We start from the raw sequence: 27,197 nt of genomic DNA on the forward strand, positions 1-27,197 counted from the left end.
CAAGACCATGAAAAGAACCTGCTTCCTCCCAAATATTGGCAAATTAGATGTTTTCATGATTTCTGGGGAGGTCACCAAGCTGGGAGTAGGGAGATTTGGGGGTCCAAGGTGATGGTGACTAGATGGAAAAACAAAAGAGGAGCTGGATGAGGCCAGCAGTCCACAGGGAGGGAGGAAAATTATTAGGGTCTTCACTAAGGGCTCAGTGGGGGTGGGTGACAAATGTAAGCTTCAGAGACTGGAAAGACAGGGTGAGGATCTTGTTGGGTGGGAACTGAGGGGGAAGAACAAGCAAGACAAGGGGGATAGTGTGGGGAATTTGTCCTGAAGGCAGCGGGGCCTGGTGCTGGACAGCACTCATTTGCATTATTTTGCATATCATGTGTATTAAACTTTGGTGAGAAATGCAGAGAGGAAAGGGAAATTGGGGTCTGGTGACCAGGCTACACTTCTCAGGGACTGTCATTTACTTTTCTGAGTCTCAGTTTTCTCATCTGTAAATGGAGCCAACAATATCTGCTTGGGGTGATTGTACAGTGTAGCTGCACCATCAGTGTCAAGAGCACATTCTATGAGATATGTTCTGTGCAACAACGGCTCAGATGTCCCAAGAAGTGGATCTGTTAGTTGTGCTTTTCTGAGGCTCATTTCTAGTCTCCCTCATGTCTCTGCCATGGACTGGCTCGTAGTCCCTCCTCACAGGGAGAGAGTGTGGAAGGGAGGGAGGAAATGAGTTTGAGGTCCTGAGCGGGCCACAAGTGGCCCCAGATGAGCTGGATTGCTGAAGCCACCCTGGCTGGACTCCAGGTCTGCAGGGGGCAGGGCTGTCGCTTGTCAATCAGTCATCAGGGGTTCCTATTATCTGCCTACTCTGTGCCCAACACACAGGTGATGGGATAAAATACTGAGTGCCTGCAAGGGGAAAAAAGAACTTGAGTTCCCCAGGACTGGAAGTCAAAGTGGGTGGATGAGCTCCAAAGCTGCTGGTGTCACCATGTGGGCAGGGTCCCTGGTCCTGCAGACACCCTATAGGGCCACACACATAAGGCCCTCCCTCCCTTTGTTTTGAGGTATGGAATTTGCCAACATTGCTCAAGCCTTCTCTCTCTCAGTTCTGTGTCTAGTGTGGTAGATCTGAAAGTATGGGAGGCTGGTTACCTTTCTGGTGTGCAGGCTGCAAACATGCAATAAATGCATGGAAACTACCAATGTCAAGAAACTACCGGCTCAGTTGAGCCGGGCCAAAGGTCTCTAGTTATCCCTGGGGCCACAGAGGAGGGGACTGGCTGGGGTTTGGTGAAGAGACCATCACTGTGACTTCCAAACCCTGAGCGCCTCTACTGAGGCCTCATCCCTTCACACAGATGATGGCTGCAGGAAACTGCCTCAGCAAAGGCATGGAGGGCTAGAAGGGCTTCGGGGGAAATTGCGCAGGTCAGGGTGCCCGGGACTTCAGAAGTAGGCGGGGACGCAGAGCAATCAGGCTGCTGGGCCTCGCTACCCCCTTTCCTGTCCTTCCCTGCCAGGTGCATCTTCCTGGGGTCAGCAAGGGCTACTGAAGAATTTAGCAGGGGAGCAATGTGGCCCAATGTGTAGTTTAGAAAGATGCCACCAGCTGCCATGTGGATCAGAGGAGGGAGGCCAGCTGCAGGGGGACCAGGTGATGGCTGTCACAGTGTCTAGGTGGGAGAGGGTGAGGCCTGAACTGGGCATAGCCGTGGGAATGAATGCAAGGGGTTAGGGAGGCAGAACCGTGGGCTGGTGAGAGGAGCGGGGTATAGAGGAGGTCCAGGGGCCTAGGACCGCTCAGGAGACAGAGCTGGTGTTGGGGAAGTAGAGGGAGACACATGATCAACTTTTAGGGGAAGATAGAGAGCTGTCAATTAAATTCATGGGGTCAGAGGTCAGGAGAGACACCTGGGCTGGCTATCACCTGGGAACAGGTGACCCATGAGAGATCAACCAAGAGAAGAGAGAGGAGGCAGGGGAAGGTCCAGCTCCTAAGGGGTGGGCCAGGGAGGAGGGGACAACAAAGGGCTCAGAGAAAGAGCAGTCCCAAGGGCAGGAAGGGAACAAGAAGGATGGTGGCCCAGGACCAGGGGGAAGAGAGCTGAGGGAGAGATGAGGATCAAGCCGCTTAGGCCTCCTGTTGGACCTGTTTCTTAAAGCAAATCTGGTTGAAACTGCATAGACTGTTTTCGCATTGGTGCTGACCTCTGTTCTGGAAATGTTCTTTCCAAATCTCTACCAGAAAGCCCGGTGAGATACCCTGTCCACCTTCTGTCTAGCAGTGGGGGTGGTGCAGGTAGCGTCAAGCTGGGTGGCTGCCCAGACCCGCAGCCAGCCAGAGGGTCACAGCCAGGGGGTCACTCAGTCCTTCCAGAGTGCAGCCAGCACACGCCAGGCTCTCACTACTCTGAGGTCTGCGTGGTATGGGAGGGATGCTAACTGGACATTCTAAGCACTTAAGTTAAACAGAACCAACTAGGGGTAAACTGGAAGTGCATGCATTGGAGCCTCTTCTCAAGCCCATTTTCCACAGCTGCTCCTCCCCCGGTGTCTTCTCCCGGCCTGTAATCTGGGATCTGGCGGTCACTGTGGCCATTAAGGGCACAGGCTGGCAGGCAGGACTCCTGAGTGACACTGCCTTCCTCGTGCCTACTCTCAGCTCTCTCTGCCACCCCATCTTACCTCCCTTCCTTGCTCACTGCTTGCTTCACCCACCACCCACCACTTTCCTGTCTCCATACCCTCTAGGAGGACCCCCCCACACTCTAATATACACCCCTAGAAAGCAAGGCTCTGCCCCCAGAAATTCTTGGGCCCTTGCTGTGAAACACCCCGAGCAGCATCTGACTCATAGGGAATGGATGCCGAGCTCCCCCAGCCTCCCAGCTTGACAGCTGCTGCCCTGCCCCTGCCTCTGCCTCTGCCCCTCACCAGCCCTGGCAGGCACCAGTCAGCCAGCACGACCTGGCAGCGTCTGATCACGCCTGGCCTCTGGGCTCTGACACCCCAGGCTGTTGGCTTCATCTCGAAGCTCCCTCCTCCCATTCCCTGCAGGCCCTGCTTGGCCCCTGGGACCAACCGCATATACCTGCTGTGAAGTACTCTGGCCCAGCAGTGACACACATCACTTTCACTCACAGCTTGTGGGTCAGAGCTACTCACACGATACCACCCAACTGCAAGGGGACCAGGAGGTGCAATCTTGCCTCATGCCTAGAAAGTAGGCCCGCACTGCTCTAGGGGCCAGAGGAAGTGAGGTAAGAGGCCTGTCCTAGGCTTGCAGGCAGATGTGGGCAAAAAGGGAAGAAAAGTCTAACCTGGATCTTCACAAAGGCAAAGCATGCTTATCTTTTTAAGTTAGTCACTCCTGAATGGAGACACGTCACTGTCTACACTAGCATGTCTACACCAGCAATCTGGGGACATGTGGTCTCCATCCAAGAGTTCTTGTCTCCCTTTTCAGAAGTGTAGGATTCAACAGCTAAGAGCAGGTATAGACAGGGCACCACTACCAGAGAGGCAGGGGTGAACTGGAGCCCAGAGCCTCAGAAGACCCTTGGAAGCAGGTTTGGTGACAGCAATTAGAGGGAACTTGGGGGGCTATAGATCCCCATGATGTCTTCCCCACTGGTCTTTGCTATGGACAAATGACTAATTCACATTCTTATGCAAATGTAGCTCTAAGTCCCACTCCCCAGGGTAGCAGACAGCAGCCCCCAATCCCCTCCCAGTTATACCTTCTGGAGCAGGCCCAGGACAGCCCTGCAGTCAGGTCGGAGGCCTCCCCAAGCAAGCAGTCCATGGTTCGGCCTGAGCTGGGCCATCCTCTCTCAGGAGGTCTTCTGGCTGGTTCTCTCAGAGCCAAGGGCTCCTGTGGTACTGTGTGCAGAGGCAGGACCTGAGGATAGCAGTGGCCTGGTGTCCAAGATCTCTGAAAGGGCCCAGGACAAGGACCTCAGCCCTCAGTGGTGAGTGAGATCCAGTCTCGGTTCAGAAATGCAGCCCTGTATGTATGACTGATTCACTTTGTTATAAAGCAGAAACTAAAAAAAAAAAAAAAAAAAGAAAGAAATGCAGCCCTTGGGCCCAGCTGCCCAGAGCTACCGGGAAGGTTGGTGAGATGCTGATGCCTCATTTTATTTACTCATTCGCACTGATTTGCTTTTTAATCTTTGCATAAATTCTCCTCTAGGACTCAGTTTGTTAAATGTTCTTTGCATAGAAAACTTCAGGCTGAATGTGAAATGATTCCTTTCAGAAGAATTTTAGCAAGTCTATTCCGTTTTAGCGAGGTTTATTGTCTTCATCTGTGTTCTCTGGTGCCTTGAAATGCCTACACACTGCTCTGCCAGCCAATCCGTTCCAGGAGGAAAGGCTGTACTTGAAACACAGCTGAACACTGAGTCTGCATAAATCCTGCCATTTGTGTGGACTTGTATTTAAAGTTCTACTCCCACAGAAAGTATGTTGTCATTTCTTCTTAAGTGAAGTATGTTCCAAGCCTTGTTCGGCTTAGGGACCATTAACATCAGCTCTCATGTCAGGGAAGCAGGGACTTTGCTGGGACAAAAGCCTCAACAGCGGAGCCTGAGAGAAGCGAGATTCCTCCTAGTGTCCGTCCCTGAGGAAGGACTCTCCTGAGTGGCGTTGGCCAGCAGGGAATTTGTTGGGGGCTGGCACTCAGCTGGTCACACAGCAGACAAAACAGAGCTCACCTGAGGCAGGTGACGTGACCTGCTAGGGAGTTCCAGGATGCCCGGCTTCTCACCACTTGCAAGGCGAGGCTCAGACACAAACCTCAGCACCTGGGCAGGCTCAGAGCTCTTGAAGTAGGAGGCCCAGGCCCGTCTAGATGCTCAGCTGTTGGCACGTGACTTCTCCAGTAGTCAACAACTGCCTGCTCCAGTCCTGCCCTGGAGCCGCCCTGTCAATGCCAAGTGGAGCAGACCCTGTGAACAGGGCGATCTCAGACCTGATATTCATCATGCAGGAAGCCCTCACCCCCCAGCACCTCCCCACCCTGGGTTCAGCTGCCGTGAGGGCAGGACTGGCAGGCGCCCTATGGGCTTCAGCCCTCAGCAGACTCTAGGCAGACAGATCTGGCTGCAGGCAGGTTCCTGAACCTAATACAAGGGTACATAGGAATGAGAGAAGATGCCGCTCAGGATGGCTCAGGTGTGGATTCAGGTAGCAGCCACCATCCAGCGTTCTCCTTAACAGTCCCCATTTCAGTCACCAACAGATGATTCTGGAATGGCAGACCATAGAGGGTAGGGTGGCCAGATCTTCGAACCCAGCCCCACCCCATTATGGAGCCCATACTCCTAGGCAACTGGCCCACATCCCTGCTACACAAGGTCCTGAACCCAGAGGTCTTGCAACTCTGAACACTAGGTTGGTTGGGGCACCCCAGCACATATAACTTCAACTTGGCTTAAGATTTGCTTTCCGGTCACGCAGGAATTGGCTTTATCTGGGCTTTCTGAGTTCTGACATGGAAATGCCGAAGCTGACTGATTGGAGGAGTGCCACAGAGCTGCTTGCAGCCGGTTCCTATTCCCAAAAATCACATGACACGTTAATAGCTCCCATGGAAAATTACGTTTTGAAAATTTTATGGCCCCACTGCCTGCATCTGGCTTCTGCAGAGGCCTGTGACTTGGGCTTGCACAAGCAGCCCACAATAGACAGTCCTGTCCGGAAATGGAGGCCCGGCATCCCCTGCACCATCCTTGCCCCTCATTTGGGATAGCAGGGCACGCTTTTTGTCGAGCAACCAAGCACACGAGGAGGAAACTTCAAAGGCTCCAGCTGTATCTTGAGGGCCTTTGCAACAAAGAAATTAACAGTAGTAGTAGTAGTAATAAAATAATATTACAGTCGTCCTTCAGTATCCACAGGGGATTGGCTCCAGGACCTCCCACAGATACCGAAATCCAGAGATGCTCAAGTCCTTTAGAGTCAGCCCTCCGTATCTGCGGGATCCGCATCCATGGATATGGAGGAGTGAGGAACCGTGGATTCAGAGGGCTGACTGTATTAGAGATGTGTCAGGCACCATGCTAAGTGCTGCTCATCCATCATCTCTAACTACCCTGAGATACTGTTACTATGTGTGCTTAACAGATGAGGAAACTATAGCTCAGAGAGGCAGTTAAGCACCTTGTCCAGTATCAGAAGCAGGACCTGAACCTGCACTTCTGACACCAGAGTTTGTGCTTATAATGCCTGCACTGCCGTCTCCTAAGGGATGCTCATGGGGCACAAACCACAGGCACCAGGTCTCACCAGGCCTTCGAGGACTCAGGAGGGAGACCCCCTTTGCCCAGTAGGCAAGCCAGGGGGTACCAAAGGACGTCTGCACAGGAAGGGAACTGATAAGAATTAAGTTTTGGAAAAATCAAGTAGCAGGTATATATTAGTCAGGATCCTTTTGGGGGCAAGTGACAGAAACCCAGCTCAAAGTATCTAGAGCGAAGGAAAAGGTATTTTGCCAACTCGTTAGTTAGAAACTCTGGGGCTTGCGTTGGCCTCAGGCACAGGGAAACTGGAGCTCAAAGATGTCACCAGGACTTGGCCTCTTCCCTTCCAGCCCTAAGGTCTGTTTTCCTCTGAATTGGATTCACTCTCCAGGAAGGCTCCAGAAGCTTTAGGCTCTTAGTAATTCCATCTCAGAGAAAATGCAGCCTCTTTCCTGAGGGGTCCAGGAAGAGCTAGGGTCGTGTGACCATTCAGTGGGGTCAAGAGGCTGCTGGGGTGCCGACTGGCCTGTGTGGCTCACGGCCCTCCCCTTGCATTGTGTGGGGCAGCAAAGTAGGTCTGCCACATCCATAGCGCTGGAGCAGGCTAGGATTCGGGCCTGTGTTGGTGCTTGAGACTCCACTGGGAGCTCCCAGGCTGGTGGGGGGCCTGATGTGCAAACCGGCAGGTACCCGATTAGAGGGACAGTTGGGGATATGCAAGGGAGGGAGAGATGGGAGGGGTAGGGAGGCTGGGGAGGGCTTCAAGGAAGGGGAGGCAGGTGCTTTGGACATGGAAGGGTGAATAGACATTTACCTGGTACAGCTGTGTTGGTGGGAGTCGTTGCTACAGCACATGTGTTCACACCAGACCCTGGACCCCGGTTCTGCTTCTGGGATGTGGTTTCCAGGGATTAGCCTGGATTTGTCTCACCTGCGTCGCACGGGAAAGCATCCTCTTCCGATGTTCTTTCTGTCCTCCCAGCTACGAGTTGACTCCAAGTTTCAGCAGCTCAGAGCTCATGTTGCCATGCCAACCCCTCCCCAGCAGGCATCCAGGCAGAAATGGGCCGGCACTGATCTCAGTGCTGCCGGCAATGAGAGCACATTCTGGTCATTGGATTGGAACAATCCTCTCCGCCTTTCCTGCGGAAACCTGGGGCTTGGCCCAGCTCCTGCTAGACATGAGCCTTTGGAAACAAGGACGATGAGAGGAGGTCCCTCTGCTCCAGGACTCCCAGCCCTGCAGCCGGGATGAGAGGGCTCAGCAGGCATGAGGACCAGATGCAAGTGGTGTGAGGGAGGGCCAGGGCCCATCCTAGCCCAACATGGGGCAACACCTGGCCCAGATTCCCAGAAGTTCCCAAAGTAAGGCTTAGAGATCCCAAAAGATGGTGTGGGCTTCCTCAGAGGGGACAGGGCTTGCCTTCGCCAGTAGAACTGGTCTGGCTTACTCACTTTCATGCTGCAGGAGAAATTTAAATTCAAAGTCAGCACCCCTAGGACCCTTGGGGCCTCTGTGCAGCTCATCTTGGGAACCAGCACACATGCCAGGTCCACTTCAAAGGAAAGGGAGATGGAAGTGGGATGGCGTCTCAGCGCCAGTGTTATTTGGCATCCAGTAGCAGAGATCCTGTCCATTGCAGCTTGCCCACGAGGGCTGTTGGGGACCCATCTCTCTACCCTGCCATCTTCAAACAGGACCAGGCCTGGCCAGGCCCTGTTCCTGAGGATGCCCTCCCCAGCCCTGGAGCTCTGAGGACAGTGATTTTGATCAGTCCGAGTCCCCACTTATGCTGTGGTGGCCGCAGGTCACAGGTTGGCAAGCAGGGGTCTCCGTGTTGACGGGTCACCACAGATCATCAGTAACCTGCAGAAGCAACTGCGGTGTGAGCTGCTTGCTCTCAATGGCCCAGGCATTGCCTGTCTGGGAGTGGCTGGGCCTGTGGCCTCCCGGGTGCTGTCCAGGACCTGACCAGCCGCCTCCTCTCCCATCTGCAAACTGTGGAGCCCTCTGCTCCTCTGTCCATCCTGGCTCCACAGGCCGGTCTCCTTGTCGCAATCAGACCCAGTCCAGTCCTCGCCGCAGGGGGAGGAACAAGTTAGTGAAGGCCGGTGGCTCCGACCTAAAGTGTGGCGGCATCTCTGAGGAACTGAGGGCTCTGAAGGTCAGTCCGGGGCCTAGAAATACAGCAGGCAGGCTCGGGCTGCCCCAGAACAGAACACAGAACCAGCTGGTCCTGTCTGCAAACTCCACTGAGTTTACAGGTCGGGGAGAACAAACTGGGCACACAGGGGCCAGCCTCAGGGGAGGGGTGGTCAGGGAGGCCCTGCAAGGAGCGGAGGAGGTAGGGAAAGAAACAGGGCCAGCCACGTTAGCAGCCTGGCCCCCTTTAATCCTCATGATAGTCCTGGGAGGCAGGTATTGTTACTCCCATGATGAGACAGAGGCTCCGTGAGCCTGACTCCAGTGCCAGGATTTCATTCAGGTCAGCCTGACCTTTGAGCCCATGCTGAGCATTGAGCAATGCAGCCTGGGGTGAGGGAGTGAGGCTGTGGTCTCTGCTTCTAGAACAGAGCGTTTGAGTCCTGGGAGCCCTCTCTTGGGCACTGTGTAGACCCCCACTCCTGAGCCCAGGACCTGAAGGTGTCTGGGACTCCAGGCCTCCAGGCCAGTTCTGGAAACGATGGTATTGGGGCAGAGGTCATCCCAAGCAACCCTAGAAGCCACACACCAGGATTCACAATAGGGCTAAGCCTGAGGGTGATGGTCGGCTTTAAAATAGGAACCTGAAAGAGCAATCCTTCCTGCAGGGTTGACTGGCAGCAGCTCAGCACACAGGGCCTTTGAGGGACCTGTCAGCCCCACCAGAAATGCCCATGGTGGACTTTGCTTGGCAAAGGTGCCAAGCCCAGGACACGGAAGCAGAGAACTGCGGCGGGGAGGAGAGGGAGGTGTTCCTCCCTGGGAGACAGAACCCGGGCATGGCCAGGCGAGAGAAAGGGCTGGGACTGGGGGCGCAGGCTGGGCGCCTGTGCACTACATCCTGCCCTGCCAGCCCTCCGAGGACTCTCGGGTTTTCTGAGAAGCTGCCAGCCTCCAATGTTTAACTTTGCTCTTGTCTTTTGTGGAGAAAGTGTAGATCAGACTAATAAATGTGTTGTTTGTTTACCCTCCTTTCACTTCACTGAGACAAAATAATTAACCACAGAGCTTTAGAAACCAGCTCCATTGGTGGCAATCCCTTCTGTGTCAACAGCTTCTGTGCGTGGATGCAGGGACTGCACGCGGCAGCAGGGCAGGTGGGCAGCACCTGAGGCTCCTTATGTCCAGAACGCCGTGGAAGGAGAGGCAGGTGGACCTAGGAGAGTCGTGAAGGGCCAGGATGGCAGGCAGGAAGGACCGAGGTGCTCGGATCTACCACATCTTGGAGAGCTGCTGTGGTGGCCACCGCTGCCCATAGGCCCTCTGGGCTGCCAGCCCCCTCAAATCCATCGATGCCTGAATGGGGACAAAAAACATTCCTATGACCAGACCAGGGGAGGCAGAAAAGTCACACCTACCACTGCAGGCAGGGCTGGGGAGGGAACTTGCTGAAAAGGGTTTCTGGGGCCACAGCAGAAGTGAGGAGGACCCAGGGCAGCTGAAGAGGGACACTCACCACCAACCAATAGCCCTGTCCCAGCAGATCCCAACCCTGATCAGCCAGTGCTGGGGAAGAGCCACACAGAACCGAAGGTTTAAGAATTTATCTCAGGAAGTCTTTTATGAAGCGAGGCTGCATTTACCTCTGACCCATAACGGAGCTATGGTCACCCCATGGAACACAGGCCAGTTCTGCTTGGAGGGCAGCAAGGCGTGAATAGAACAGACCCTCTCCTCTCCTCCCAAATCCTTTCTCCAGAGCTGTCATCACAGCCAGGGCTCGGCCACGCCTGACTCCTACCACAGTGTGACGGTGCTCCTTGTGGGGCAGACAGCCCCACCCACTCCACCTTCCCAGCCTCTCAGCCTGGACACAGCAGGGCCCATCCCTTCCTCAGGCCCGCCCTGAGCTCAGCCAGGCAGTCCTGATGGAGTTCCGTTTGTGGGATCCAGATGTTAAACCACTCCAGTTCCTGCCAGGATGACAGCACAGCATGGAGAGGGTTTGGGGGTCACAGGCAGCCCTGGGTGGGTCAAAGAAGACCCTTCCTGCCCCCCCATCCCACCCCTCCAGGAGGCGGCATATCAGCTGGGCCCTGAAGAGTTAAGGAGGAGCTGATAGGAGACAAGGAAGGAAAGGAGTCTCAGGCAGAGAGCCCAGCAGGGGCAGGGGCCTGGAGGTCAGACAGCAGTGGGCATCAGAGGTGGCGGAGGAGCCCAGGTGGAGGCTGGGTGGGGAAAGAGGCCAGTGAGGGCAGGAGCACAGAGGACCCTAGACAGAGATTGGGAGACTGGACTTCGTCACCCGAGACAATGAGACCACCAAAGGGAGAAAGAGTCTAATCAGATTGTTTCGGAAGCTCCTCCGGACCGCGGTGCAGACTGTGGGTCTGGGGCCTGTGGCCTGAGACTGAGCACAGGGGAACGGTGCCGGGTGGGGCAGGGGAAGATGGTGTTGGCTGGGCTGGGCTGATGACGACCTCAGACTACAGAGAAGAGGAAAGGGGAGGGAGACGTGGGAGGGGGTCTATTCTGTGACACTGGGGAGACATCCAGGGCTCCCCAGGTGTCTGGCCTGGACCCCAACCCCGAGCACCTTGGTACCAACCGCGGGTGCTCCTGGCAGCTGGGGCAGCTCCAGACACCCCACCCCACAGGGACAGGACCTGCAGGCTCTTCCTAGGGGCCCAGATGGTTCAGGCGGCTGCGTCCTCTCTTGCAGCTCTCGCTGCAGCCAGCCTGAAGCCAGCCAGCTCCTGTAGGTGTACACTCGGGTGTGCCGTGGGAGAGGGGAAGGCAAACCCATCAGGCTACGTGGGAGTGCGAGGGGGCTGTCACCCCAACTCCAGGTTAAACTCAAATGAAACTGCTGGGATTTAAAGAAAGAACAAGTGAGTATGTCAGATGGCTGGTGTGGCCTCCTTGGGTAGCCACCAGCCCTTCCAAGCCTGAGCTGCGAGCCCTAAGCCACAGAGGTGACACAGCTCTGCCGTGGGGTTAGAGGAGATCATGGTACAGAGGGTCAGCATACTTGCAGCAAGTCCTCCAATTTCAGCCACTGTCATTATGAAATTGGTCTTGGGGCCCCAGCCCACCAGCCCGGCCTGAGTTCACAGGGCCCTTGAAAGAGCCGATCACAGAACCAAGGCCATCAGGATTAGGACATCCCTGACCCGGGGTCTGGCCCTCAGAGGCCAGGATTTGGGGTGGGTATGGGGGAGGTGATGAAGGCCACTGGCTGAGTCTGAGGCTCCAGGACAGCATGTGGCAGGGAGGATACTGGGGCCGGCTCTCTGGCCTCACCACCAGTGAGCCTCATTGCTCACACCTGAGTTAGGGGCTCCTGGTCAGATGGCTGTGGTCTGAGTAGACACACCTGCTTCGAAACGTAAACTTCCAGTGTTTGCTTCAAAGTGATTTCCTCTGAAGAAAGTAAAATCTTTGTGAAACACATTCTCCAGAACCAGACACAGCCACCGGCTTAAGTTCAACTTCCGACATTAAGCTCTGTTCCAGGTTGAGCACCACACCCCGACATCAGATGGTGGCCGCAGGAGTGCGACTGGGTGACTGAAACTCCCCCTCCTTACACCGTGAGGCAGATCGACCAACGTTCACTCACCCATTTCCTGAGATCCCGCTGCTGGTGCAGCCCGGGGAACCCCGGCGCTCTCAGTGCAGCTCCTTCTTCCAGGAAGCCCCCAGTTCTGCAAGGAGGTAGCCTCACCCCATGAGCGTTTATGATCTAGAATTGCAGAGATCAGGCCATGCCCAAGGGGGACGGGAGCCCCCAGAGAAGGTACCTAAGCCACCTGGCAAGGGGGACAAAAGGGCCTGTCTGAGGTGATTTCTAAGCTGAGTCTTAGCAGAAGGGTGAGCTAGAGGAAGGGCAGAGAAAATAGCAAGGCGTGGACAGGAAACGACATCCGGAGACTGGGAGGTGAACACAAAGAGGGCTGGGGCTACAGACATGGGTGGGCCTGGCTGGGGAGAGGCAATGCCCAATAAGTGCTGAGCAAGGCCTCAGTGGGGCTGAGGCGTCTGTGATGTGATCAGATTAGACAGAGTCTCTCCAGCCATCGTGTGGAGGATGGCCTGATGGGGAAGAGGCCGGGAAAGTGGGTGACATGTGATGCAGTCCTGAACCAGCACAGGGGCTCCACGGGGGCTTGGGTGGGCAGGAGGGACTGATGGGATGTGGGGACTGAGGGAAGGCAGAGTCCAGATGGCACCCAGGTCCCGGCTGAGGTGACCAGGAAGGCAGGAGGAAGAGAGGGTGTAGGGCCAGGACAGATGGCCCTGTGGACGCAGACCCCCAAGGTGCCATGGCAGAAGCAGGGCTGGGCCCGTGAGACATCAACAGGAAATGAGTCCCCCAGCTGATCTGGTCGTAAAAACTCTGCGTTATGTTTATACCAGCTGCACCACAGAATGATCACCCTTGGTCCCTGGAGGCTGGGTAAATAGTCCAGACCCTTGTCTTTATTGATTCTACATTCAGTACAATGAATGCACCTGCGGCCTCTCCCAGGTGGGGCCCTGGGCCTGCTCTGAGACCCATGGCAGCTCCTGCATGGGCTGGGGTGGGGACCCGGGGTGGACTCATTCTGGCAGCCGTGAGCCTCAGCTGGGCCCTGGGGTTGTGTGGCGGGGGTGCTTAGGGGAGAAGCTTGGGCCAGACCCTCAAAGCTCCAAGGAGCTTCTTCAAAGGTCACAGGGACCTTCAGGGTCCCCTGTAACTGGGTAACTCTGATCATTCTAGAACTTGGGAAGGCCCACACAGTGCCTGGGTCCTCGTCAGGCGGATATTTCTGCTGGGGCTCAGCAGGAGTGGGACGGCAGAGACGGTCTGATGCTGCAGGCTGGGGCACAGTGAGAGCCTGGTTGTGGAGGGACTCTCCCCTCTGGGGCCCCGCCAGCCACACTGCCCTCTGCCCCAGGACCCTCTGGCCCCTTTTCGGCACTCAGTGACAGGCGGCTGTGTCTGCGGCTCCTCTCAGGCTCACCCATCTCCTGTTCTAAACACACCCCTGGCTCCTGATGGGCTTCAGGCTGTCCAGGCCAGTGTCAGGCCCAGGCATCCTCTAGGACCCGCCATGTCCTGCATGCCCACAAACTGTGCTCCTCAAATCCTGGGCCAGTTTCCAAGCAACTAGCTTACAAGGTCAAAATGGTCAGCTAGGGAATTCTCTAGCGGTCCAGTGGTTAGGACTCTGAGCTTCCAATGCCAGGGGCCCAGGTTCGATCCCTGGTCAGGGAACTAAGATCCCGCAAGCCACACAGCGCAGCCAAAAAAAAAAAAGGTCAGCTAGAGGCAGTCAGGTCACCAGGCAGTTTCCTCGAAGAGAGCCAAACACACGGGCAAATGCAGCGTGCCAGGCCCGCTCCTGGTCCCAAACGCCCCATGTGAGCCTGCCAGCTCCAGCCTGGTCCTCAGAACAGTTCTGCTCATGTCAGAGGAGGCAGGAACGGGGTGAACAGGGCAACAGCCCCAGCATCTGACCTGCCCCTCTAAAGATGAATAAAAGCCCCCTCACTTTCTGTCTTCCAGGTTCTCCAGCAGCCTTTGGTGGCCCAGCATGGCCCACTGAGGGGAACCATGACTGGCTGGCCGACATGTGCCGCTGACCATCCACAGTCGTGTCTCACCAGCAGGTGACCCTCCTCTGGCTGCCCCCCACTCGCCCGCCCTGCCCAGGAAAGTGCCTGCACTGCCAGGGACATCATGTAGTAGGGCTGGCCACGGCGCCCAGTGAGCTGCAATGGTTTTGTACACGACCCCCTTTCCCAACAGCTGTCTGTCTGCCCTGCACGCCGTGTCCTGGGCCCTCATCTTCCCATGCTACTGGCTGGCGGACCGGCTCCTGGCCTCCTTCATACCCACCACCTACGAGAAGCGCCAGCGGGCGGATGACCCGTGCTACCTCCAGCTGCTCTGCACCGTGCTCTTCACGCCCATCTACCTGGCCCTCCTGGTCGCCTCGCTGCCCTTTGCGCTCCTTGGGTTCCTCCTCTGGTCCACCCTGCAGTCGGCCCGCCGGCCCTACGTCTACTCCCGGCTGGAGGACAAGGGCCCAGCCGGCGGGGCAGCCCTGCTCAGTGAATGGAAGGGTACGGGTCCTGGCAAAAGCTTCTGCTTTGCCACTGCCAACCTCTGCCTCCTCCCGGATTCACTGGCTAGGCTCAACAACGTTTTCAACACCCAAGCCCGGGCCAAAGAAATCGGCCAGAGAATCCGCAACGGGGCCAGTAGGCCCCAGATCAAAATCTACATCGACTCACCCACCAACACCTCCATCAGCGCGGCCAGCTTCAGCAGCCTGGTGTCACCGCAGGGCAGTGATGGCGTGGCCCGGGCCATCCCTGGGAGCATTAAGAGGACGGCCTCTGTGGAGTACGGTGGGCGTCACCCTAGCGAAGAGGCCGCCAACGGCCTGGCTTCCGGGGACCCAGCCGACGGCGGCAGCCTTGAGGACGCCTGCATCGTGCGCATCGGTGGCGACGAGGGGGGTCGGCCCCCCGAAGCCATCGACCCCCCCGCTGGTGGCCAGGCCAAGAACGGGGCTGGTGGGGGCCCACGGGGCCAGACACCCAACCAGAGTCATCGGGATGGGGACTCGGGGAGCCTGGGCAGCCCCTCGGCCTCCAGGGAGTCCCTGGTGAAGGCACGGGCCGGGGCTGATGGCGGCGGTGGGGAGCCAGGTACCAACAGCAAGCTCCCGTACAAGGCCTCGGTGGCGAAGAAGGCAGCCGTGCGCAGGAGGCGCCACCCGGACGAGGCCTTTGACCACGAGGTCTCAGCCTTCTTTCCTGCCAACCTGGACTTCCTGTGCCTGCAGGAGGTGTTTGACAAGCGGGCGGCCACCAAGTTGAAAGACCAGCTGCACGGCTACTTCGAGTACATCCTCTATGACGTCGGGGTCTATGGCTGCCACGGCTGCTGCAGCTTCAAGTGTCTCAACAGCGGCCTCTTCTTTGCCAGCCGCTACCCCATCATGGATGTGGCCTATCACTGTTACCCCAACGGGCGGTCCTCCGACAGCCTGGCCTCGAAGGGAGCTCTGTATCTCAAGGTAGGAGGCCTCAGCCAGCAGGGCCCAGAGCCACGGCGGGAGGCAGGCTGCAGCCGGGGTCCTCGCTCTCTTGGAGGGTAGGGGGCAGACAAGGCCTTTCATGGAGCGGAACCGGGGGGCCCCCAGCTCAAGAACAAGGGAAATAAGAATGCAGGGACAGGAGCCAAGGCTCCAGGCTGGGTGATCTCAGGCAAGTTCCTCAGATCTCTGAGCCACCATTTCCCCATCTGTAAAGCCGGGGCAACGTAGAGCCTACTCACAAGGTGGAGAGCGGCACGGGAGCAGCGAGGCCTGGGAGGTTCCCACGGTGCTGGTGGTGAAGGTGGTAGGCGGTGGAGGCAGGGAGCCCCTTCTCTGAATCATTGCAGACAAATGGCTGTAGGCTTGCAGGCAGGCCTCTCAGGCCCTGGCCGTTAGCACACCCGCTGCCTCAGGCCACCAGCCTCACTGGCCAGAACGCCCTCTCCCTCCTGGCTGTCACGCAGCTGCCACACCAGGCCCTCTGCCCGCCAGCCCGAGGCTTCACTTCCACAGTCACTAATTAAAGTGAATCATAATTATTTCTGCTAATTTGGATGCAATTGGGGGAGTTTTTAGACCATGGTAATTTGGTCATTACGCATTTACCTTCTTCTGAGCCTGACACGCTCAGCGTGTTGACTTTCTGCTCCCCATCCAAAAGCTGCTCTTGGTGCTTCTAGAGTTTTCCGAAGCACCGTTTGGCCAGCTGCTACAGAACAGGGCTTTCCGCCCCCAGAGGCAGCAGCTGCTTCGGGTGCAGATCTTCTCTGTATTCCCCTCAAGACTTCTCAGTTCTCCTAGAAGGGGTTCCGTGAACGGAGGGGGCTGGTGCAGCTACTGTGGAGGGCCAGCGTGGTGAGGCGCTCGTGCCCAGGCCTCAGCTCTGACCGTGCTCGGCCTGTCCAGGGAAGTGCCACCGGTCAGTCAAGCTCCTGCCAGGAGTGAGGGCCTGGCGGATGGTCCACACGGAGCCTGCCGGAGCCAGGGCCACACCCCAACGCCCAGAACTCCCCTCCCGTCGCTCAGGCCTCTTGTGTGGCTCAGCCGGTGCAGATCTGCGGTCCCTGGCTCTCCTGAGATGCTGAAATTGAAGGCACTCCTCTTACAGGAGACCAACCTCCCCATTTTGGCATACGGTTTGTCAGTGTTCTGTCTCAGCAGCCGGAGTGACCTTCTGGGAAAGGAGGGGACATGTCAGTTTGTGGGTGGGAGGGAACGCACCCTCTCCCTCCCACCTGCCCTACTACAGACCGCTCAAAGGCCAGGGCCCCTTCAAGCCTTCCCCCAGCCCACACGCCCCCTCCTCCTCTCTTTCCTCAGCCTGGCACCCCAACTATCATGCCCACCAGGGTCACAGGTCTCTTTGGGACAGCCCCTCCGACGCGGGCTTCCCTCCCACCCCCTACCTCTCCGGCCGTTCCTTCCAGGCTCCTTGTCGCCTGCCCATCCTTTAAATGCTGAAGAGCCCTCTACCTCCTGGATCTAAAACTAGTCTTCAGATATGTTTAATTTGGTCCACACCATTAAAAAATTTGTGTTGGCCAACATTTAAAAAACAAGCAATTTCACATGAAACTCAGTTTGCAACTTCTCTCCCCACCTTGGCAGATATGGCAGCACCAGGCCTGATGCATTCTGTCCAGCTCTCAGCCTGAGCTGGGCGTTGGCAGCCCCCAGAGCAGGTGACCCCCCTTGGCCAGCCCTCTTCATTTCCAAGCTGTTACCATGGCCAGCTGGCCCCAGGCACCTGCCCGGGGAAGGGGCTCCACAGCCTCCATTTCCGCACTTGCTGAGGGCTCTCTTGCCCTGAGCCCAGTCAATCCACCCGGGCTCCCACTTTCCCTTTCCAGATATGTCTGGGTCCACCCCGTATCTCCAGCTGCAAGATCACTGCCCAGGCCACCATTCCTCTGCCTCCACCCGGATGTTCTGGGCTGTCCTCCCCCTTCGAACCCGTCCTCCGCATGTCCCAAGTCCGACTCCTTTCACCCTCTCCCTGCTGCCTCAGGGAGAAGTCAGCCTTCCCCTGGGCCCCTCCAACCTCCCTGGGCTCTGCTCCAGCCACACCCTAAGGGGCCTCTCTGTGCCAATCCCCCTTGTCTTGGCTGCCCCACCTCAGTGGAGCTCTCCTCAGCAGCGTCCAGCACAAGCCAGCCTTCCCTCGGGGGTTCCTCAGCCCTGGCCCCAGATGTCTTGCTGCCCGCCTCTCCCGTCAGACAGAACTCGAGAGCAGAGCCATTGTGCCCGGCACAGCAGACCCAGCTCGTCTCTGTTGGCGAGAGTGTGCCTCTTTCTCTACGTGGAAGAGTGAAATAAGAGAGGTTTCAGGAGCCAGGCCAGCCCCAGAAGGGCCCAGGGGCTGGAAATGTGCTAGCCTGGCTGCTGCCTTCACCCGGGGCTCCCCGTCCAGCCCTGCCTACCCATTTACTCTGCAGAGCTTCTCATCCTCTAGGAAAGTGTGCTTTCCTGCTACTGAGACGCCCGGAGAAAGGAGGGAGGGAATGGACTGGCTTCTGCCTCAGGGGTGAGAGAGCCTGATTCTGGGCCCTGCTCTATTGACAGTCTTTGTCCACCAGGACTAAAGGCACAACCTCTCAGAGTGATTGTTTTTTGCAAGAGAAACACAAGCCTCTGAGGCTCCCGAGGACTCAAGCCGGGAATCAGTTAAGTCCCAGCACATAATAAAGTGGATCTTGGTGAGCTCACAGGACTGATGGAAGGAAGAGGGCGGGGGGCTGACATACCTCATTCTGCGTGTCTTCCCTCCGGGCGGGTCCTCCTCAGCAGCAGGGCCGAGTGGTGCATCCCTGCACTTGTCTCCGTCCCCACCCAGGATTCAGCACAGGCAGGTGACATGAAGTGCTGAGTAAGGGGCTTATACACTAAAAGCCTCAAATGGGCAGCTGCTGAAAAGCGTGGCTCAGTCACCAGGAGCTCGGAAAGCAGTGCAGAGCAGGGGGAGGAACTGGGCATGAGGCAAGAACGTCAGATTTGAGCATCAGATTTGAACTGGCCTCAGCCACCAGAGCCTCATGACCCCGGCCACTGATGGTGTAATTTTAGTATAATCCTCATAGTTGTTGTAAGGCTCTAGTAAAGCCGCATCCATGAAGCGCTAGGCATGGTGCTCACAGCGTGAATATTATTATAGAGGAGGGAACAGACTCCTGGCCTGAGGATGCAGACAGCACCATCGTGTGGCCTCTGGGGGCACTGTGGTTTTAAAGCTGTGTTGTGTTTTTGCAACAGGGGGAACCAATGGTATGTAATTTCCAAGGGATTCCAGGGGTGGGCCAAGGTCTGGGCCTGGAATATGGGCAAGAAGTGAATGGTGAACATATCAGCTTATAAACAGCCCCAAATCCAGGCCCATTATCAAGTAACCAGACATTCATCTGCCTGGGCAGTGGAAAAGGAAAGATGTGCATCTATCCAGGCTGGGAAAGGGGATGAAGAGCTGTAGAAAGCTAAGGGTGTTTGATGACGAGAAAGACCTCATGGAGGAGAATAATACCAACCTGACTTCAGCAGCAGAAAGAAGGATGGAAGCCTCCCAAGGCTCTCAGAGCAGAGGGCCTGTGATGAGTCCAGGGCACTGTTAGCTGGAGGACGGGCAGAGCGCAGGGCACCCGCGCTACTGCTGCATGCACCTCAGCCAAGAACTGGCCTCCACAGTCACCCTCCCTGGAGACTTCCTGAGGTCCAGGGTCTCATCATCATACAAAACCCAGTCTGGAACAGATTAGTGAAATATGGGGAAGACAGCTGAGGCTCAGATGGGAGGAAAGCCCAGAGAGGAAGAGGATGTGGATTCAACCAGACGCCTCTGGGAAGGGCACCCGAGAATGGTCTGGGGAGCACGCCAGGAGGGACTCTCCTGTCATAGCCTCCAGCAGAGGGCCTGAGAACCCGCAGGCTGGGTGGCCAACCCTCCCCTCCCCGGCCACAGCCCAACAAGGGCTCAGGCTTGAACCAGGCTCATCACTGGGGGCTGAGTTGTCTGTGCTGTACAGCTGAGATGCTCGTTTTCATTACGCCAACCCGTGGAAACAGTCTGCCAGGGTAACCTGCAATTGGGCAGGGAGTCAGGGAGGAGCCCTCGGCCCCAGTCCACCTGCCAGGGACGCTGTCTCCAGTGAAGGAGGTGAGCCAGAGGCAAAGACCGAGGTTGGGGAGAGTAGAGTGTGAAGAAGCCCCTGTGGAGGAAGGAGGACTGGGCTCAGGATGGAGGCCATGGGGTGCCTGGGGCCAGCCATGACATAGGTGCCATGGAGACACTGGCCACAGCTGTCATCCCGGATCTGGGGACTAACAGGGGACCACAATAAAAAAGCAGTTAAAATGACTGCTCATGAAGCCAGAGAGGCAAAGACTGGGAAGACAGAGCCGAAGGCAAGGTCCAAGTCCTCTCACAGTGGAGGAGGGTGGTGGGCTCTGTGGCTGCACCACATCCCAGAGGGGAGCCTGATTCAGACTTCACAGGAGTGGGCTCCAAGCCATGATCAGGTCCAGGGTGTGACCAAGGGGAGGAGGAAAGAGCCACCAGGCAGGAGTCGACAAAGAACCAAGGGGCTGGCACTTGAGGGTCATCCATGTGGACCTTCTGGTCACCAGGAGACAGCAGGGGTGTAGGGAGCAATTTCTGCATCTCTCTCCTGTGAAACCGTACCTGAATTGTCAGTGGCACTCACCATGCCACAGGCTGGTACTGCTTCACGCATCTGCCTCCCACACTGGAGCAGAAGCTCCTAGAAGCAGGACATGTGCTGTTCTTCCTGGGGCCCCAGTCTAGCCAGGAGTCGACAGAGCTGGGCTTCTGAGAGTTTGACCTGGCTGGGGGCAGGAGTCGCCAGTGTCCCCTTGTGCTCAGAGCAGTGATAACTCCTAGGCCTCCTCACCAACACCTCGCTTCCTCCCCTACAGGTGCAGGTAGGAAATACACCTCACGACCAAAGAATTGTCGGGTACATCTCCTGCACACACCTGCACGCCCTGCCAGGTAGGGTCCAGGGCCCCGAGCTTCAGCGGGTGGGGAATGTCCCCTCAGAGGGTTGGGATTGGCCCGGCTGGGGCCTGGCAGCAGCTTCATCATCTCTCTGTGGTTCTGCCGCACAGAGGACAGTGACATCAGGTGTGAGCAGCTGAACATGCTTCAGGACTGGCTGGCTGATTTCCGAAAATCTACCTCCTCGTCCAGCGCAGCCAACCCCGAGGAGCTGGTGGCGTTTGACGTCATCTGCGGAGATTTTAACTTCGACAACTGCTCCTCTGGTGAGGCGTGCTCACCATCAGGGTTGGCCACTCGGGGAGGCGTGGGTTCCAGTCACAGCTGGAAAGACTGGGGTTAGGCAGCTCAAGTAACTTCCTGCTCCTCCAGAGCATGGGGGTGGGACATTTAGCAAGACTATGATTTCTCTGCCCCCGAGAAATCCCAGAATAAGAAGCCTTGCTCTCCCTAAATAGCTCAGAGGCCACCTTGCTAGAGACAAAGAGATGCCCCACAGATGAACCTCTGGCAGGGAAGGCTGGGAGCCTCTGCAACCCAGACTAATGGGGTTAGCTAATGATACTCACCAAGTCTGTATTCAGCTCTTACTTTGCACCAGGCACAATTCTTTTTTTTTTTTTTTAAACATTTATTTATTTGGCTGTGCCGGGTCTTAGTTGCGGCACGCGGGATCTTCATTGCCACATGCAGCATCTTTTTTTTTTTTTTTTTTTTTTTTTTTTTTGCGGTACGCAGGCCTCTCACTGCTGTGGCCTCTCCTGCTGCGGAGCACAGGCTCCGGACGCGCAGGCTCAGCGGCCATGACTTATGGGCCCAGCCACTCCGCGGCATTCGGGATCCCCCCGGACCGGGGCATGAACCCGTGTCCCCTGCATCGGCAGGCGGACTCCCAACCACTGCGCCACCAGGGAAGCCCGCATCTTTTTTTTAGCTGTGGCATGTGGGCGCTTTTAGTTGTGGCATGCAGGATCTAGTTCCCTGATCCGGGATTGAACCCGGGCCCCCTGCATTGGGAGCATGGAGTCTTAACCACTGGACCACCAGGAAAGTCCCACCAGGCACAGTTCTGACGGCTGTTAGAGGGGGCATTCTCAAGGACGCAGAAACCCAGTGACAGATGAACCACAGATCCATCTGTCTGGGGACACAGACCCCACCCAGAGGCAGTTACCTGAGGGACAGGGACCTGGTGACTCTGGTCAGACCGGAACCAGGGGCAGGTGGCCCTCCAGGACAGGCCAGACATCCGGAGCTCCTCAGCACTCCCTCCCTCCCTGCACAGATGACAAGCTGGAGCAGCAGCACTCCCTGTTTACACGTTACAAGGACCCCTGCCGCCTGGGGCCTGGGGAGGAGAAGCCGTGGGCAATCGGTGAGCTGGGGCTGGGCACGGGCTCTGGGGTGGGAGGGGAGGGGGACTGGGGCAGGGGAGGGGCACTGCCGAGCCCTGATACCCCATGGGCTTCCCGGAGAGACCTGCCCCCAAGACCCCACTGCTGGGGGGAGGGGGGGCACTCAGCTGCCCAGCCCACAGAAGCCCTGGCCTACCCTTCCTGCCCCAGGGAGGCAGCCCTCCTTGAGGCTGGCTGGGCCCTGCCTGCAGTGACCCCTCTCACCTCCTTGTCCCCAGGTACCCTATTGGACAAGGACGGTCTCTACGACGAGGAAGTGTGCACCCCTGACAATCTGCAAAAGTAAGCACCCAGCACCCATGCTGCCGCGGTCAGGCAGGGTAGGCAGATCCAGGCAGCTCTCAGGTCTGGGATGAGCACCAACCCAGAAACAGGTGTGGAGAGATGGGCTCTGTGGGCAGACAAGAGCGCACAGCCCCACGGGACGACGCCTGTGAGAGCCTCAGGGATGCAAGCTGGGGGTGGGCGGAGGCTGTGTTGGACCTCACGCTCCAGGGGTATCCTTACCAAGAAGAAGCCTCCGAGTAGGCCTGGGGCCTCGAGGTGGTGTTTCCTACACCAGCACCCAGAGTCTGGGTCCACTCTACCAGAGCTTGGCCTGCCCTGAGCCCCAGCCTGCCTTGGGCACAGGAAAAAGGACCAGAATCTCCCAGGGCGAGGCCAAGCGCTGCAGAGACCCCTGCCGAGGAGCCTTGGGGATGGCATCTGCTGCAGGAGCCCGGCAGCTGGTAGCCACCCATTAGGCAAATAAAAACACCAACAGAGATAAGACAAGGCAGTCCTTTTCAAAGTAGAGACAGTTCCATCCCAGCCAAACTGCATTCTTGAACCCGAGACTTCCAAAAAGGACACAGTTGAGGCCAGCAGCAGAGCCAATTTATAATTCACAGCCTGAGACTGCACAGAGCCACAGCAATGGCTCCTTGCAGCTAATTTGAGCCAATTAATTATAGACTAAATTTGAAACATCGTCCTATGCCGAGAAAATTATCTTTTTATGGGATGGTGATTTAAAAATGACTATCAGTAACTCTTAGATCATTGATGCTGGAATTAATTATCAAAGGCAAAGGACAGTAATGGATTACATTTCTGAGATATAACGATGTTCTGCATGTCATTAGTGTTATTTATCTCAAGGCGGATAAAGACCCTGCAGAAATCCATGTTTGCTGGCTGTGCCTGTCCAGGTGCCCTGTCCATTTGTCCAGGCGTTAGCCGGGCAGGCAGGCCTGTGTAGTGTCTCTCAGTGGCTGCACCTCTCACTCCCAACATTGGCCTGCATCTGCCCTCTGAGATGGGGTGTTCTTTGAAGGCTCCTTCCCACTGATTTTCAGGCTCTGGAGGAAACCTGGCAGGAAGCAGATGGCAGTCAAGGAGTCAGAAGACCCGGACTCAGGGCGTAACATTCCACCTGAGCACCCTGCCCTCCCTGTAGATCCTTGACCAACACATACGCATCCCTATCAGTTTCCTTCCACTGAGAAATGGGGCGACAGCCGCATCCTACCTTGTTCCTTTCTTGACACACCTGGTCCCCAAAGTGTTCTGGGGCCACAGTCATCATTCTTGTGTTAGAGGGGACAGTGGAGGCTCACAGGTTTGACGGCACAGCCACTCAGGGACAGACCAACACAGCAGTCCAGTCCTGGGATGGGGTCTGGTTGCCTCCTGGCTCCCCTGGCCCCCTGCTGACCTGAAACAAGAGTCATGGGAGGCCTGGGGACTTCCAGAAGAGGAGGGTCCCCGAGGCTCACTGCAAAGATCAAGTTCCCCAAAACAGGACACTCTTAGCTCAGGGCAGAAACCATCCTGGAGAGGGGCTGGGCAGTTCTGTCCCCAACTTGGTCACAGGCTCTGGGTGGTGCCAACGTTCTAGTTCAGAAAGGGAAAGCGAGTGCTGCCAGCCCACGGTGGACACGGGACACTCCCAGGCAGATTCTGGAGTGGCCCAGGTCGGTCAGGAACTCAGGGTCGGGCGCGGTCTCTGTCCATCCCAGTCCCTTTTGGGGGCTCCCAGGGAAGACAGAGCTTAAATGCAGGGGTTTGATCTGACTTGCGGGCAGAACGTGGCTCCACACTCAGGACCTGGACCGCAGCGGGGGCGGGGCTCACCTTGCCTTCCTGTGCCTTCTGCGTGAGCAGGGTCCTGGAGAGCGAGGAAGGTCGTCGCGAGTACCTCGCTTTCCCCACCAGCAAGAGCCCCGGGGGAGGCCAGAAGGGACGCAAAGAGCTGCTGAAGGGCAACGGCAGGCGCATTGACTACATGCTGCACGGGGAGGAGGGGCTGTGCCCAGACTGGAAGGCCGTGAGTCTGGGCTGGGCTGGGCTGGGCTGGGCAGGGCAGGGCAGCCAGGCCGTGTCTGTAGATAGGGGACCCTAGCCCTGCACCCCTTGGCAGCACTGAGCTCTCCTCTGGAAATGGGACATGCCCATCCAGGAGGCCTTTGGGGCCCACGGATCCCCCCACCCCTCTGCCTTCAGGAAGGTCTGGGCCAGGCCTCTCCTTTACAGGATGTCCTTTGGGTTTAACTGGGATGTTTCTCCTCCCCCCGCCCAGGAGGTAGAAGAATTCAGTTTCATCACCCAGCTGTCGGGCCTGACAGACCATCTTCCGGTGGCCATGCGACTGATGGTGTCTGCGGGGGAGGAGGAGGCATAAATGGGCCAAGTCATCACGAGCAGCAGGGCCTCCGCCAGCCCTCTGAGCCGCAGTCCCTCCCTGGCTATGTCCCCTCCAGCGAGCACCACCCGTGCTGGGGGAGGAGGGCAGGGGCCTGGGAGAGCTGCAGCCAGTCCTGGGTGAGCTGGAACCAGCGCTGCCCAGCACCTCTGGGCACTCGCCATGGACAGGAGTCAGGCCGGCCTTGGAGTCCTGGCTGCCCAACCAGTGCCATTCTTTCAAATCGTTATTTTCTACAAATCTACAGCACAACCTAGTTTGTAACCCGTGGGTTAGTATGAGAACCGGGTTTCTGTACTCTTTGTATCTCTTCTCAAGCTTCGTCCAGGGTTCATTATTTTTGTCTGCTGTCGTGTTGTCTCGCATGCCTACACCCTCGCATGCACGCTGCCTGCATGCCACGTGCCACGCTGTAGCCACAGACCCCTCACTCGGGCCTCACCCAAGGCCAAACTCCAAACACAATCAGAACCAGCCAAAGAAGCATTCCTGGACACACGGCCGCCGGCTCGCCACCTCCAGCCTGGACAGCTCATGAGCAGGGACCGTGAGGGCTGTGTCCAGTTACCAGCGAGCCCGGGCTCTTCCCCAGGGTCTTGCATTCAAGGGCGATTACATTTTTAAAAGAAAATGAAAAAAGTTAAGAACAAAAACAACCCTTCACTTTAAAGGGTCTGCAAGCCACGAGGGAGAACGCTGCTCTTCCTGAGACAGGCACAGCAGAGCCTGGAGCCTCCCCTGGAGACTCCATTCTGGGCAATGGAGCCATAGACAGGAATCCAAGGAAAGAGCATCACTTTTTTACAGGAAAAAGGGCAACTCACGGCATATGGGGGGAGGAGGACTTCTGGTTTTGAAAATGATAGATTTGTAGCTTCTCTTCTGTCAAAACCAACACATCCTCTTTCTGCCTGATCCTGTCTCCCCTCCGGACACCCTTCTGGTTTGGGACCAATCTTTTCCTGGGGACTGTCCCCACCATCCACGTGCTGGCTGAGCTCAGGAACCGTCCACCTGCCTCTGGGTGGGGCTGCGGCTCTGTCCTCCCAGGCCAATACTCAACAGCGACCCGATCCGGGGGCCCTGGACAAAGGGGCTGGAAGCCAAGGCACAGAGCAGCCTGTCCCCTCACCAGCGTGCAGGCTGGGGGTGGCAAGGCCAATGGCCACTGCTCGCCCCAGGCAGGGAGTGGTACTGGCTGGCATCCACTCTGCCACCATGTGACCAGGGCCAGCCCCGGGCACATGCACACAGCATGGCAGAGCCTGCAGGTGAAGCCCACAGCTCCTCATCCCACGGCAGCACTGCCTCTGCCCACCTGCCTTTTTAAACTCACCTGGGGACGCCCCCGAGTCACGCTGGGAGGGTTTTGTCTGCAAGGCCCCTTCGACTCTGGGAGCTGTTACTGACATCTCCCAATGGTCTGCCCTCCTCACAGCGCCCCAACCAATGTGCCCGCCTGACTCGAGGCCAGTTCTGCCCAACAAGGCTGGGGACACACCAGGACCATGCTGCCAGGAGCCTCCTGGTGCCAATAAGCTGACGCTGTGCCTTGTCACCCACTGAGCTGCAAGAGGGACCCAGAGGGGGCCAAGGCCAGAGGCGCTGGAGTCAGACACTCCTGAGAGCCACACTCACAGTGGCACTGGTTGGTCTGAATGCCCCTGGCTGGGGCAGCAGCTGAGCTGAGGGCCTCACTGCTTGGAGCACTTCCCTGGCCAGGCCCCCAGTCCCACCCCCCAAGTCAAGCCAGGAGGGGCTGCTCACCGTCTAGGGTGTAGTCCTCCTTGGGCTCTCTGCTGCACCCCTCCTCCAAGGCTGTGGCTCTCAGGGCCCTGGCTAGGCTTCACTGGGTCAGAGGTCTCCAATCCCAGGAGCAGTCAGGAATCTGCTCACAGGTGGAGCTCAACGGGGCAGATGTGATGCCTAGATGTCTGGGCCTGAGCTGAGGCCCCTAGGCTGCAGGTCATCTGTTTGCCCAGGACAGCAGCGGAAGCAGGGCCAGCGCTCCTGAAGCAGAGCGACTCCAGCACAGCTTTCATCCTTCAGAGGGGCCGCCTGCCTCCCAGGGCAGCTGCGGGGGGAGCCAAGGCACAGGGGGCCATGCTTCTCTCCCTACTCACAGGCCGGCCTTAGGCAAGTCATACCTCCCTGTGCCTCAGTCATTTCCTGTCCTAACAAGGTCGCCTCTGCCCAGCCTGCCTAGTGTCCAGAGCAGAGCTGGCCTGGCTCCCCCCTCCCCTCGCACCGCCCTCTGGCAGGGCCTCAGCACTGAGGCCGCCATCGCCCAGCCACGAGTTTCATCAAGCCTGTGCACCCCCGGGGCTATGTACAAGCCAGACTTTTCCATTTCGATTTTTAAAAAAGAAAGAAAAGAAATATCTCAGATGTTTCTGTGGCATCTAGGCCTGGGAAGGACGGACCAGGGGTCACCCAAATCCCCAAGGCCCCGCACCTGCCCCGGGCCCAGCCTCCTCCAGAGAAGGCAGGAGGCAGGGGTCAACTTCGGAAGAAAACGGTCATTTCATTTGTCCAGACCACCTTGAGTTTTAAGTATGGATATTAATCTTGATGCTTTTTAACTATTGTATCAACTTGCTGAGATT

The 27,197-nt window shown here is 57.2% G+C and overlaps 1 protein-coding gene across 1 annotated transcript in view; it reads left to right on the forward strand.

Annotated features, from left to right (window-relative positions):
• The window catches only part of SMPD3 (sphingomyelin phosphodiesterase 3), a 27,722-nt gene extending 915 nt beyond the window's left edge, over positions 1 to 26,807 (forward strand). The window contains exons 2-8 of the mRNA XM_081216450.1: positions 13,946 to 15,467; positions 20,412 to 20,487; positions 20,604 to 20,759; positions 21,779 to 21,868; positions 22,127 to 22,190; positions 24,054 to 24,216; positions 24,469 to 26,807. Coding sequence (XP_081072576.1) covers positions 14,157 to 15,467; positions 20,412 to 20,487; positions 20,604 to 20,759; positions 21,779 to 21,868; positions 22,127 to 22,190; positions 24,054 to 24,216; positions 24,469 to 24,570 — 1,962 coding nt within the window. The 5' untranslated portion in view covers positions 13,946 to 14,156 and the 3' untranslated portion in view covers positions 24,571 to 26,807. The remainder of the gene's footprint in view (positions 1 to 13,945; positions 15,468 to 20,411; positions 20,488 to 20,603; positions 20,760 to 21,778; positions 21,869 to 22,126; positions 22,191 to 24,053; positions 24,217 to 24,468) is intronic.
• Positions 26,808 to 27,197: the final 390 nt, after the last annotated feature.

Source organism: Mesoplodon bidens (genome assembly GCF_964165515.1).
Source record: "Mesoplodon bidens genome assembly, chromosome: 18".
NCBI classification, from domain to species: Eukaryota; Metazoa; Chordata; class Mammalia; order Artiodactyla; family Ziphiidae; genus Mesoplodon; species Mesoplodon bidens.